Source organism: Lathyrus oleraceus, chromosome 2 (genome assembly GCF_024323335.1).
Source record: "Lathyrus oleraceus cultivar Zhongwan6 chromosome 2, CAAS_Psat_ZW6_1.0, whole genome shotgun sequence".
NCBI lineage: Eukaryota > Viridiplantae > Streptophyta > Magnoliopsida > Fabales > Fabaceae > Lathyrus > Lathyrus oleraceus.
In genome coordinates this window covers 122,699,832-122,713,092 of record NC_066580.1, presented here as the reverse complement: position 1 = coordinate 122,713,092, position 13,261 = coordinate 122,699,832, and the positions used below count along the sequence as shown (strand labels likewise).

At 32.5% G+C, this 13,261-nt stretch overlaps 1 protein-coding gene across 2 annotated transcripts; it reads right to left on the bottom strand.

Moving 5' to 3' along the window:
• Positions 1–7,629: 7,629 nt before the first annotated feature.
• LOC127118427 (probable inactive receptor kinase At5g58300) lies at positions 7,630–11,278 on the bottom strand. 2 transcript variants are annotated; one of them, XM_051048631.1, is made up of 3 exons: positions 10,897–11,278; positions 8,533–9,848; positions 7,630–8,424 (listed from the first exon to the last, which is right to left on the bottom strand). In XM_051048631.1, the coding sequence occupies exons 2-3, from the start codon at positions 9,830–9,832 to the stop codon at positions 7,796–7,798; spliced, it is 1,929 nt and encodes a 642-aa protein (XP_050904588.1). In that variant the 5' UTR covers positions 9,833–9,848; positions 10,897–11,278; the 3' UTR covers positions 7,630–7,795. The 2 variants fall into 2 exon arrangements, with proteins under 2 accessions (XP_050904588.1, XP_050904587.1); XM_051048630.1 differs by having other exon boundaries at positions 8,533–9,845; positions 10,897–11,277.
• Between the last annotated feature and the right edge of the window lie 1,983 nt (positions 11,279–13,261).

Sequence of the window (13,261 nt, the reverse complement as noted above, 5' to 3'; positions counted from 1 at the left end):
CTTGATCTGGCCTTAAGCTTTCAAACCCCATTCGGCGTTAGGTTTGGGACAAGCAAATAATTTATGCGAGATTACCCAACATTGCCTCTTTCATAGACTCATGCTAGTATAAGTGTGCAACAACAACAACAAGACTCATACAATTAAGACGATCGCAACCCCTTAATCATACATAAGCATACCACATCCAACATTTGCACAACATACACCTAACATGACTTCAATCTCAAACAATACATCAAATAACATTCATCATCTCATCACAACACATTAATATAAAGCAAACAAGCCAATTCATATTATTCATCAAATTCACCAATTCACATCATCACATACATAATTTCAAGTATTATGTTTCTTCATAAAATCCATCTAAAACCATCCAATACATGTCAAACAATAGAAAACATGTCATTCATATTCACCACACATACAACATACATCCATATTAGGATTCTTTTAATAAAATATTAATCTACTGTTATTAAAATGAATATCACATTATACATAATATTCTTAGCTTTGTAATGGTCCAAACGACACCTCAGACGGAGTTACGGTTCAAAAGTTATTGAATTTACAAGTTTTTCAAAATGCTGTCAAAACCAGAAAATTTGTTGTTGCGAAAATGCTGTCAAAAACCAAAAAAATTGTTGTTGCGAAAATGCTGCTGTCCAGCATGAATTTTCATCATAAAACCACATTAATCCATCATTTTTCATGAAATAAATAGTTATACAACCTATATATATATATATATATATATATATATATATATATATATATATATATATATATATATATATATATATATATATATATATATATATATATATATATATATATATATATATATATATATATATATATATATATATATATATATATATATATATCATATAGCAACTATTAGGATCATAGAAACAAGATTTTAAGCTCCATTAATTTTCACCAAAATCCCAAATCAACCATTTTCAAGTGAAACTCAAACATACAATTATACACCAAATCATGTTCTATACACACACTCATTCATGGAATTCAATATAGAAACATCATAGCATAACATAAACATCAATTTCATGGATTAAAACATAAATACGTGTTAGGGTTTCTCAAAAATCAAAATTCCCAAATCCTAAGTTCATGATATCTAACTCACATACATTACATACATTATGTTTACCCATAACCACTTGAAATCCCACCCTTACCTTAGTATAGATGAAATCTCTAGGTCCTTCTTCTTCTAGTTTCCTCTTCTCCTCTTTCTCTTCTATTCTATTCTATTCTCTCTTCTTCTCTTATTTTACAAAACCAACTCTAATCTCTAAACCCCTTACTATCTTCTTAACTCATAATGGGCTTAACCCACTTATCCACCCATTCTAATTAATTAGGCCCATTACTAGACAATTGTTATTTCTACTCATAAAATTCAATTATTCAAATAACATATATATTCAAATAATTCAAATAATCACAAGAACACATATTTAATTAATTATCACACCAAATAATGATTAATTAAAATAAACACATAATAAATAAATACGAAATTAAATCGGGGTGTTACAACAAACATCACCGAAGTGGACAACTCATTCCACCGAGAAAGCTAAATTGTGATCGGATAACTTTTTGGATAGGATGAAAGAATTCACCAAGTTGAGCGAGATTGAAAGAGAATCAAATAAGCAAAAGTGAAAGATGGAACCACCCATATATATAGATTTAGGCAGTGACACGTGTTTTGATGTATTTTAGTTTTTATTAAATATTGTATTTGTGAGTGCACCTTCCTATTATAAATGTTTTGTATGATATCAAAATTAGGACATTTTAGCATTTATGTATATTGAACGATATTCTCTGATTCTAAATGCTCATCTTAGTATTAGGAAACCTAGGAATGGTGTAGAAAAGGTTTCATGTATTAAAAATAGGTTTTTATGTGAAAAACAAGTCTATGTGTAGACACATACATGCTATGAGTCGACACATTTGGATCATTTTTAAAGGTTGTAGCTTTTGTAATGCATGAGCCAACACATAAAGCATTTCAGATCGACGCATAGAAGAAAAATTCTTCTATGAGTTGACATATACACGTTATGAGTCGACACATTTAGTCCAATTTTAAAGCTTGTAGCTTTTGTTTGATGTGTTTACTGTGGAGGGGTTTCAGGTCGACACATAGAATAAAACTTTCTTCTATGACTCAAAACATGACCTATACAGGTTGACACATGCATTAAATATGTTGACACATACATTAAATGTGATGACACATGACCTACAGAGGTCGACACGTGCATTAAAAATCTTGAAAATTTTGCATTTTTTTCCTAAACATCTTGCTTCCTTTTTTGCCTCCAACTTTCACACATATAAATTCTTCATACATGCATCATTTCAAAGTGTGAAAAACCACATATGAAACAAGGAATATACAAAAAGTTATCTTCATTTTCAACCCATGTTCTATACATACATAGAAACAAATTACACATAATCATATTTTATTTGGGTGTCATCTAGAATCAGAGTTCATAACGTCCAATTTAGGTTGTTGAATTGTAAACTGGATTGAGAATCTTTGGGGGTTTCAAATAAGAAAACCAAGCTAGGGTTTCCTTCAAGATCAATTGGTGATTTGAAGGTTTTGGGCAAGATTACGCAATTTGGATTCGATCGATTGAAAGCTTTGAAGAACGGGGTTTCTTACAATGGAGTAATGTGAGACGGTGGATCAAATTGGTAAATCTTGGGTGACAATAATTCACAACTTGGATTCAATCGAGTGAAAGCTTTGAAGAACGGGGTTTCTTGCAAAGGAGTAGCGTAAGACGGTAGATCAAATTGGTATTATTAGGTGACTTGATCAAGCTCAGATCAAGGGAAGAGGAAGTTTTAGAACCAACATCAAACATATGGTTTGTGGGGTTGTATTTCTATATTTCTCTTGTAAAACTACTTTTGCAAAGTAAGATTGATTATCTCAATTCGAGTTCAAAATGAGGGAAGACGTACCCATTGTGAGGCCGATTGGAGAACTTCCTAAACAAATCCTTATGTATTCTCTCTCTCTCTCTCTCTCTCTCTCTCTCTCTCTCTATATATATATATATATATATATATATATATATATATATATATATATATATATATATATATAACTTTTCATTTGTAAATTGTTGAATCCGTCGATTGTGCGATCAATATATTTGGTTAAAAATTTTGATAACCTTTTGAAAAAAGGTTTTGTTGAGTTTATCAAAATCTATTAGATTATGTTTGGATTTGCAAATCAACAAAACCTACAAAATTCTAAACGAAATTGATTGCACACAAGGTGTTCGATAATTTACTTCAATTGCGTTTTTGTGTATTTTGTCATTGAAAATAAACTTCACTTTTATTGTAGCATTCAAGTGATTATTGTTAAAAGTATATTGATCAATTTGTTCACATTATCATAACTTATTCAATATATGCATATTCGGGCTTTTCGATAGCGGTTCGGCTTAGACGATTCGATTCGGGTCACTCTCACTAGCCGTTAAAATTTTCAAAACAAATTTTGTAAAAGAAATTTAACTTGGGATCTATACACCTCCCCCTCTAGATAAGTCTCCTTCGTCTAACAAGTGGTATCAAGAGCTCTAGTTAATTACGTGCTTCAATATTCACTTATTAGAAAATGGCTACTGAACCTAAAGGGACGTACGATAGAGCGCCCATCTTTAGCGGTGAAAACTACGGTTATTGGAAAGCTTGTATGTGTATCCATATCAACTCGATTGATAAAGGTGTGTGGGACATCATCACCGATCGTCCTAATCAAATTACAATGACCAATGAGGTGTCGTCGTACCAAAATCGGAAGCACAATGGAATGATAATGATAGGAAATTATGGTCACATGATTGAAAGACAAAAAAATATTCTCATATTTGTACTTGGTGTTGATGAATATTATTGTGTTTCCCATTGTGAAATCGCCAAATCTACGCATTAGAAGTTACCCATGAGGGAACTAATGAAGTCAAACAAGCTAGGATCAATACCTTAACTCAAGATTTTGAACTATTTCGCATGAAACATGGTGAAACCATTGCCGACATGCAAAAGAGGTTCACACATCTTATAAATTTTTTGAATGCTCTAGGTAAGCCTATTTCCAATGATATTTCTACTAATAAAGTTTTGAGGTGTCTTAATAGGGAATGACAACCTAAGGTCACCGCAATCAAAGAAGCGGGTGATCTTAGATCACTTGATCTCACAAATTTATTTGGCAAGTTAGAATAACATGAACAAGAACTCACTTTCTTGGAAAAACATGAGAAAAAGTACGAGAAGAAGATAAAGAAGGAGAAAGGCAAGTACAAGGAGGTAAAAAATAAGTCTATTTCTCTAAAGGCTTCAAGTTCAAAGTACTTAACAAATGAGCAAAGTGATTGTGAAACAAGTGATGACGAGAATTCTGATGATGAAGAAATGGGGTTGTTCGTAAAAAGATATCATATGTACATAAGAAAAGATGGAGTCAAGCACTCCGACAAGAACCTAATCAAATTTAGAAGGATATCGAACTCCTCAAAGGAAGATGAGAATAAGAAGGGTAAACATAGAGGCTCATGCTACAATTGTAGAAAAGTCTATCATTATAAGTCGGATTGTCCATTGATCAAGAAATACAAAGAGAAAGGCCATCACAAGAAATATAGCAAGTCTAGAAGAGCCTATATTGTTTGGGAGAGTGAAAGTGATTCTTCAATTGTTGAAATCTCAAGTTCAAGCGAAGAATCGAATAAGCTTTGTTTCATGGCCAACAAAAAGAAGAAGAATGTAAGTCATTCTAAACTTGAATCTATTAATGAATTGTCTTATTCTCAATTACAAAAGACTTTTGAAAATCTACATAGAGAAGCCGAAGACGCTTTTAAAAAGTTAGCTTCAAACAAAAGAATCTTTTCATATTTAGAAGCTAAAGTTTTAGAAACCGAAAAGAATATGGAAGCTCTTAAGCAATCTATGGTAGATATTCAAAAAGATAAGAATGAGGATGAAGAACCTTCATGGTTCGGTTGTGAAACTTAATACATTTGGCGAAAATAGGTAAATACTCTTAAATCTAAATTAGACAAGATATTACAACCAAAGGTTACATTTTCTATTGATCCATCAAAGTTTAAACGGTCTTTGAACCCTTCATATAAAAAGTATAAATATGTTCAAAAGGATTCAAATAGCAAAAGTACATCTCATCACAACTTATCTTGTCACTATTGTTGTAAGAAAGGTCACACTATTGAGTTGAGCACCTGAAGTCAAGATACCATTGATCGATGCATTCTGCATCTTCTTTCGTAATCAGCATCACGTTTTCAACTGATGGTAACTGGTTACTGCGGGCTCGTAGTTGGTTAGAGTTTCCATCTACCACTTCTAGTAATTAGTTACTAGTAGAGTGTAACCAGTTACCACTACATCATATGTGTTGTTTTATGCTTTAGTGATCACCATCAACAGTGTGCTCCAATCATCCTATTGCCTTGCAAACTTTACTTCAGCTTCTTGTGAATCATTCCTATTGGCATGACATTCACGAGCAAAATGCTCAAGCTTTTGACAATTGTAGCATTAGACATTACTCTTATCATCTTTCTTTGTTCCTCCTCTATTGTTGCCACATTTGTAATTGTTTGATCCACCACCTCTGTTGTAGCCGCTTTCACCTTTTTGGAATATTGATTTGTTGGAATTTTGGGAGTCCATTCCACCATTGTTCTGATAGTTTCTTGACCTCTATTCATGGACCACTTTCCCTTCACCTTCTTGTCTTTTCCAACGAAACGAGCCTGCAAAGCATTCTCAATCTTTGCATTGTCAATATATGTCTCCTCCATTCTCTGCTCATGAGACTCAAGAGAACTCTACAACTCTTCTTTTCTTATGGTTGAAAGAATTTGACTCTTCAATTACAATCAGTATATTATTGAATCTTTATGTTAAAGATCTCAAGATTTTACCACCACACACTGCTCAGTGATTGTCTCTCCATGTGTCTTTACTTGATTCATCAATCTTGTGATTCTTGTAGTAAATTCACTAATGATTTCCTTCTCTTCCATCTGAATAAATTTCAGTTTCCTCTTGTGAGTTTGTAACCCCACCACCTTTGCTTTATCAGCTCTTGTATAACTTTTCTCTAGAATTTCTCAAGCATCCTTTGAGAATGTGCAATCACCAACCTTCTCAAATATCAACATCGACACATTGATGAATGAGATACAAAGCTTTGAAATCTTTCATTTTCTCTTCTTTATGCACGGTCCTTTGTGCAGTCGTTGCACCTTCTACAAGTGGATTAACACCATTCTTGATTACTTCAAGAACATCTTGATTACCAATCAACGCCTTCATCTATTTGCACTATTTATCATAATTCTTCGCATCAAGAATTGAGAGATTTGCAGGGATACGTTCATTGGAGATGGAAAGCATATTCGCACACTAAATTATTTAATCAAACAACGAGACTCTTGATATCGAATATTGGGGTTAGAATCACTAAGTGTGGAAAATAATCAACAATAGATAATATGAGAGAAAGAGAGAGTATGAGAGAATGAGAAGTAATAATGGTTGTTATTTCATTTATCAACCCAATGCGGTATTTATACCATACTACATGAAACAATGGCAAACCAACTTAATAAACTTAACAAAAAAAAATAAAATTTCGAGATCATTACCAATTACACATTTCTTACAACCTCTTACACAAAATTTCCTGTCTCGAGTGGTAACCAGTTATGCATCTCTAGTAACCGATTATCCAAAATTCACTAACCGATTACCCAAAACTCACTGCCTAGTTACTAGAACGTGTGGTAACTGATTATAGACCCAAAATAATCCGTACGTCCTACTTGAATTCTTTTTTTTTTCCGTGTGCCATTACTATTACTATTGATTTGTTGTTCAAGTTGCATAGTATGTGAGACTTCTTTGTGTTTAGTTTATTGCATACTATTAAAGTTACTCTATGGATGTACATCATATATATTTGTAAATGATTAAGATCTTTGTGGGAGCAGGTGCCGCCACAATAACAAAGGTGTCCACATTAACAAAAGGTGGGACTGGACCATATAAATAATATTATATAGGATTTTTCGGAAAATAACCTCCATACATTGATAATTTTGGAATAGTTTTAGAAATTTGCAGTGTAATTAACAACTAAGTAATATGCAAATATGTGTTGTGAGTGAATACTAATTCCCCCCATAGTTCTCTCTACCAATTACTTTTTATTGAGAAATGTGCCCCATTAAAAATCATCTATAGTACAATCATGAATGAGACACTCAAACTAAAATTTCCAAAAGCATTGAAAGCTTTGTCCTGCCTCACATGCTTTCATCATCACCATTTAAGCATATTACAAAACAACCAAAACTTTTCGATACCAAGAAATAATTATAAGCAGACAAATTCTTGTTTGCTATGGTTGAAGAATGAATAATACATAAAATGGTTTAAATGCTTTTGGTTGAATAGATAGCCATGGCATGAAAAGTTGATACAATACACATCTATTATAGCACAACTTCATAACAAATATAAACCTTCCAACTGAACAACATAACTCAAGTAATTCCATAACAGAGAACTGTTTCAAGCACTTTTATGTGCCATTGAATGTTACTACTTCCTAAAGAAACAAGTTCAATAAATCAATATGTTTGTAACACAAGAAAAAAAATAACAGCATAGTTAATCATGGTGTTTGAACATTTAAATCCTTGGATTTATTCTCGTCAGAAGACGGTCGGTTGTCGGAGTCAGATTGTCGAATTTCTTCAATCATCCTCACTACTTCCTCCATGTTAGGCCTCAGATCCGGAACCTTGGCAACGCAAGCCATGCCAATTTGCAACATTTGCACCATTTCTTCTTCAATATTTTGGTACCTCATTAGCTCCACATCGAAAACCTCGGCGGTCCATTCCTCCCTAACAACAGACTGAACCCACCTAGGCAGATCAACCATGTCATCGCGTATTGGAGACTGTTGTGGCGCTTTACCTGTAAGCATTTCTAAAAGGAGGACACCGAAACTGTACACGTCTGATTTATGAGTGTGCTTTCGAGTTTCGATTACCTCGGGAGCACGGTAGCCTGCGGTTCTAGAAGGGGTCGCAGGAACGTTCATGATTGGTGTCAGGCCGAAATCAGAAATGCAGCCATCGTTATCTTGGTTTACGAGGACATTGGAGGATTTTACATTCCCGTGTGTGAATTTTGGACCGCCAACTGAATGTAAATGCGCGATTCCCCGAGCAATTCCGAGAGTGATTTTTACTCGCATGTTCCAATCTAAGGTAACTCTTCCGCCTGTCCTAGTACCTGTCATCAAATCAAATTATAACAAATTTCATCTCTTAACTTAGAGTAAAAGAAAATAGTTGAATTTCATAAGCCTAAGTTGAAACTAAGAGAAACAGAAATGCATACCATGCAAGAGTATAGATAGATTGCCATTTGGGAAATAGTCACAAACCAAAAGCTTCTCATCCTTCGAATAATAATAAGCGCGAAGTGGAACAACATTCGGGTGATTTCCAATGCTTCCAACAATCTCCATCTGCTGTTCAAATTCCCTCTTTCCGACCACAACTTCCTTCAGCCTTTTCACTACAACTGTTGTTGATTCCTCCAAGATGGCCTTATATGCAGTTCCATAACTACCCTTTCCGAGAACCTCGGCCGAAGCTCGCAACAAATCCTCGAGATCGAAATTATAAGAGCATCCCTCAAAGAAAACCAATTTGTTTTTCTCAGATTCTTGCACGCCACTTCCAAACTCTTCTTTTGGTTTTTCAGTTCTTCCACCACCACCACTAGGCCCCTTTGCTTTAACAACTCTCGAGCTTCCATTATCTTTCTTCTTTAAACAACAAAGAACAATTACAAGAACTAAGAAAAATAACAGAACAGCTCCACCAACAGAAATTGCAATGATAGCTCCTTTACTAAGTTTACTTTTGGAGTTATGTCTTACAGGAACCAGTGCAGGAGGAGGTGCCGATGAAGGAGGGACTAACGAACACGACTTTAGAGGTAATCCACATAAAAGAGAGTTCCCTTCAAACGACGAACTTGAGAAACTATGTAGAGACGAAGGGATAGAGCCATTCAAATGGTTGTAACTTAAATTCAACTGTTTGAGATTGACATGGAGATCAGGTATCGGTCCAGATAACGAATTGTTCTCAAGGCTCAAATGAGTTAGTTGTGTTAAGTTTTGCAATGTCTTTGGAATGTTACCTGTGAATGAATTGTATGACAAAACAAGTGCACTGAGTTGCGATGATAACGAGGTTGGTAATTCACCAGAAAGGTTATTATGCTGAAGGTAGAGATATTGTAGGGACGGAAGAGAAGTAATATCCCGAGGTAGATTTCCACTAAGTAGGTTCGAGCGAAGGCTAATAGTTTTCAGCGAGTCAATTTTGCCGAGTGTATTGGCTGGAATGGTGCCTACTAGTCCGACTCCAGGGAGCCGGACAGAAACAACATGAGTAAGATTTGGATTGCAAGTGATACCTATCCAAGATGTACATATTGAGGTAGCTAGGTCCCATTTAAGGTTCCGACGATGAGGGACGGAAGTAACAAAATCAAGAAGTGCTTGCTTATCAGAATTCAAGTCAGCAATAACTAGAGGAGAAAGAATTACAATTATAAAAAGGAAAGCTTCCAATGGAGATGAGTAGAACTTCATCGAGAGTTTTCTTATAGTAACCTCTGCCATCTTTCACATTTTCCTGCTTGAGCACCATAAACACAAATCAATGTAAGGATTCAGTATCACAAAGAAGCGAACACTATATCACAAAGCTAGAATGTGGAAATTACAATGACAACATTTAAGAAAATATTTAGAATAATTCCAGTAAATTTAAAGGAGCGTTCACGTAAGCCAAGAGACGTATAGGCAGTTGTAACAAACATATTCGTGATGAACAGCTTAGTTAAGTGCTTGTAGCATAAGCGCCTATCGTATAAGTGCTTATGTATAAGCTATTTATTCAACAAAAGATAAAATGAAGTCAAATTGTTTTTATATAAACTATAAGCTGTTTCATAAACTATCCTAAAGAGCTTATGGAAATTAGCTGTAACAACTTATGGACATATCATGAATCATCTTCATAAGCTCTCCCAAATAGTCCTATATGTGTGTGTTTATGTCCGTAGATAAGTTCAAATAAGCAGTAATTATCAGATAAACTTTCATAAAACACAAACTATATATAAGCCTATAAAGTAATGAAGCTTTTCTATAATAGGTAAAAAAAATTCCAAGATCTTGGCTAAGTAGGAAAGGAAAAGAATCAAAAAATGATATTCAATGCAAAATTAAGTCATAGGAGTATGCAATTTTAGCATGCTTATAGATTCAATGCAAGCTTTTAGCTTTCATAGTAACCCTTCATTAAAGGCAAAAGAGAAACTACTACAATTTCAACATCAAAAAACAGAATGATTGAACTAACCCTAATTTTCTTCAAACACACACCACAATTAATAGCCTAACAAAGATACTTATAAATACTAATAACAATTAATTTATTTTTTTGTCAAAAAGAACAACTAAGAACAAAACAAAAACTCTCCACACCCTAGATCCTTAAAAAAAAACAGAACCCAAATGTTAAAAAATTTGAATCATAAATACGAAAATTGGAAACCAAACACACAATGCGGGACCCATTTTAGAGCTAGAAACCCAGATTTCATCCTGCATGAAACTCACTGTAAAAAAACCTAGATCTGCAAGCTAATTTTTAAGCACAAGTTTAATTGAGTAATCACCTGAGAGGAAGCAAAATTGAAGGAGAAGGATTCATGAGAGAGAGCTCAGAAGCAGCATATCCAAAAGTGCTTAAGTTAAGTGCTTAAAATTCTCAAGTTTGAGATTCCAATGAATGTAGAAGAGAATTTTGCATGAAATTAATGAGCAATTTTGAAGTTTAAGATTCCAATAACAACTGCTACTACTACAAGAAGTGAAGATAGAGAGTTCAAAATTTTAAAAATAATAAAAAAAGCTCAAGATTCAGAAAAGTGAATTAATTTTTTTTTTGAAGTAAAAAAATTAATTAGAAAAGAAAAAAACAAAGGGTTTAATTATGAGAGGAATAAAGAATAGAGTGGCCAGCGAAGCAGTGATCGGTGTGAAGAAGTCAGAGGACAATGCAGACGTAATAAGACAATGATACTCTCTGATAATAACTTATTTAAACGCTAAAGATAAAAAGTGATTCCACCTACTAGTGTTTGGCTTTTTCTATAATTGATTCTTCTTAAAAACTAGTCATGTATACAATTATTTATCAACGTCTATAAAAATTTAAATCTCAATTTTTTTTGTCTAATTGTCTTTAAAATAAATAAATAAATATGATATTTTTCATAATTTTAATTGATATGATAATATATGGTTAAATATATGTGCAAAATATTTTTACTTATATAAAATAAATCCATTTCATATAGTACTAATTTTAGTCTGCCAATATATTTCTGCGAATACTTATTTTTTTCTCTCTCTCTTTTCCTCAATGTAGCCAAATTTAGAGGTGTATTTGTTCCACAAGGAAAAGGAAATTTTGAATTAGCCTTTTTGGAATTGAATTAAGAGAGAAGTTATTGCTTTTTTTTCCTTCTTATTTATAATTTTCTTTCAATTATGAGCGTTCATTCTCTACTTTTAAATGGTATATGTTAAAGCCACATTGATGTCTTTATTAAAGTCGTAAAATATTGTTGGTACCTAACTGCATTGACGGATTGGTCACCATATTTAATTCATTATATATATATATATATATATATATATATATATATATATATATATATATATATATATATATATATATATATATATATATATATTGTTGTTGTTTATAATAATAATAATAATTAATATTTTAATATTTTAGATATGAAATAAGGATGTATTTAAAATAGCAATAAAATTATAAATAAATAACAAAAATATTTTGGTGCGAAATAGAAAATTGATGATGTGCTGAAGAAATCGCTGTAAAAATTCTCTGATACGGTTGTACAAGTCTCATGTATGAGAAAGAGGGGTGTATGTGCAATGTTAGACTATAATGTTAAGTTAGTGATGTCACAAAAGTGTAACTTGTAAATGTGAATAGAATCATATCTTGGTGTGATGTGTGATTGTATTTATATTAGTGTGACAATTAAATCTTCTATTGATGAAGTGGTGGGGAATACGAGAATGTGCTAAATTGATTATACTGGTTGCAATGACCGTAGTGTCGGGTTCTAGTGTGCGGTTTCTTTGCGAGAATTTACTTGTTTATCATCTTTGGATTGGTTGATTAAGTAATGTCAGTTTATTGGTTTGTTTGATCGATCCAGAATAATTGTCCCCCAAATCATTGATATGAGGCATTGGGCTATGATATTTATAGGATTGTCATGATCGACCTCTAGAATGATCTTTTTCATCATATTGAAGTTCTTGGATGGTCATCCGAATTAGGGAAGAGATCAGCGACATATTGAGGAGTAGTAAATGACCTCAAGAACACACTCATTAAATGCTTCTCTTGTAACCGAAGTGTTTTGCAATGAAAATCTTTCATGTGTCCCTAAGCTTTTAGGATATAAAATATCTTTATTAGAGTGCTCAATGTTGTTATATGATTGAGGTTTAGATCTGGACTATTGATTGTGCTTTGGTACTTCTTTGATTTTTTATTACAGATCATTAGGTCATCAGTTAGATATGGCCGACTTTAGACCAGGACAATCAAACTCACAACCTAGGGCCTTAAAAAAGCAGAGGTCTTAAAATTATCTTTTGTAAATTATAAACCTGGAATATATATATATATATATATATATATATATATATATATATATATATATATATATATATATATATATATATATATATATATATATATATATATATATATATATATATATATATATATATATATATATATATATATATATATATATATATATATATATATATATATATATATATATATATATATATATATATATATATATAAGTTAGTAAGTATAATGGTAAAGAAAATTATTTTTGACTCAAAGATCAATGACTCGACCTATGGTACCTTCAAATTATCGGTGACATATATATATATATATATATATATATATATAT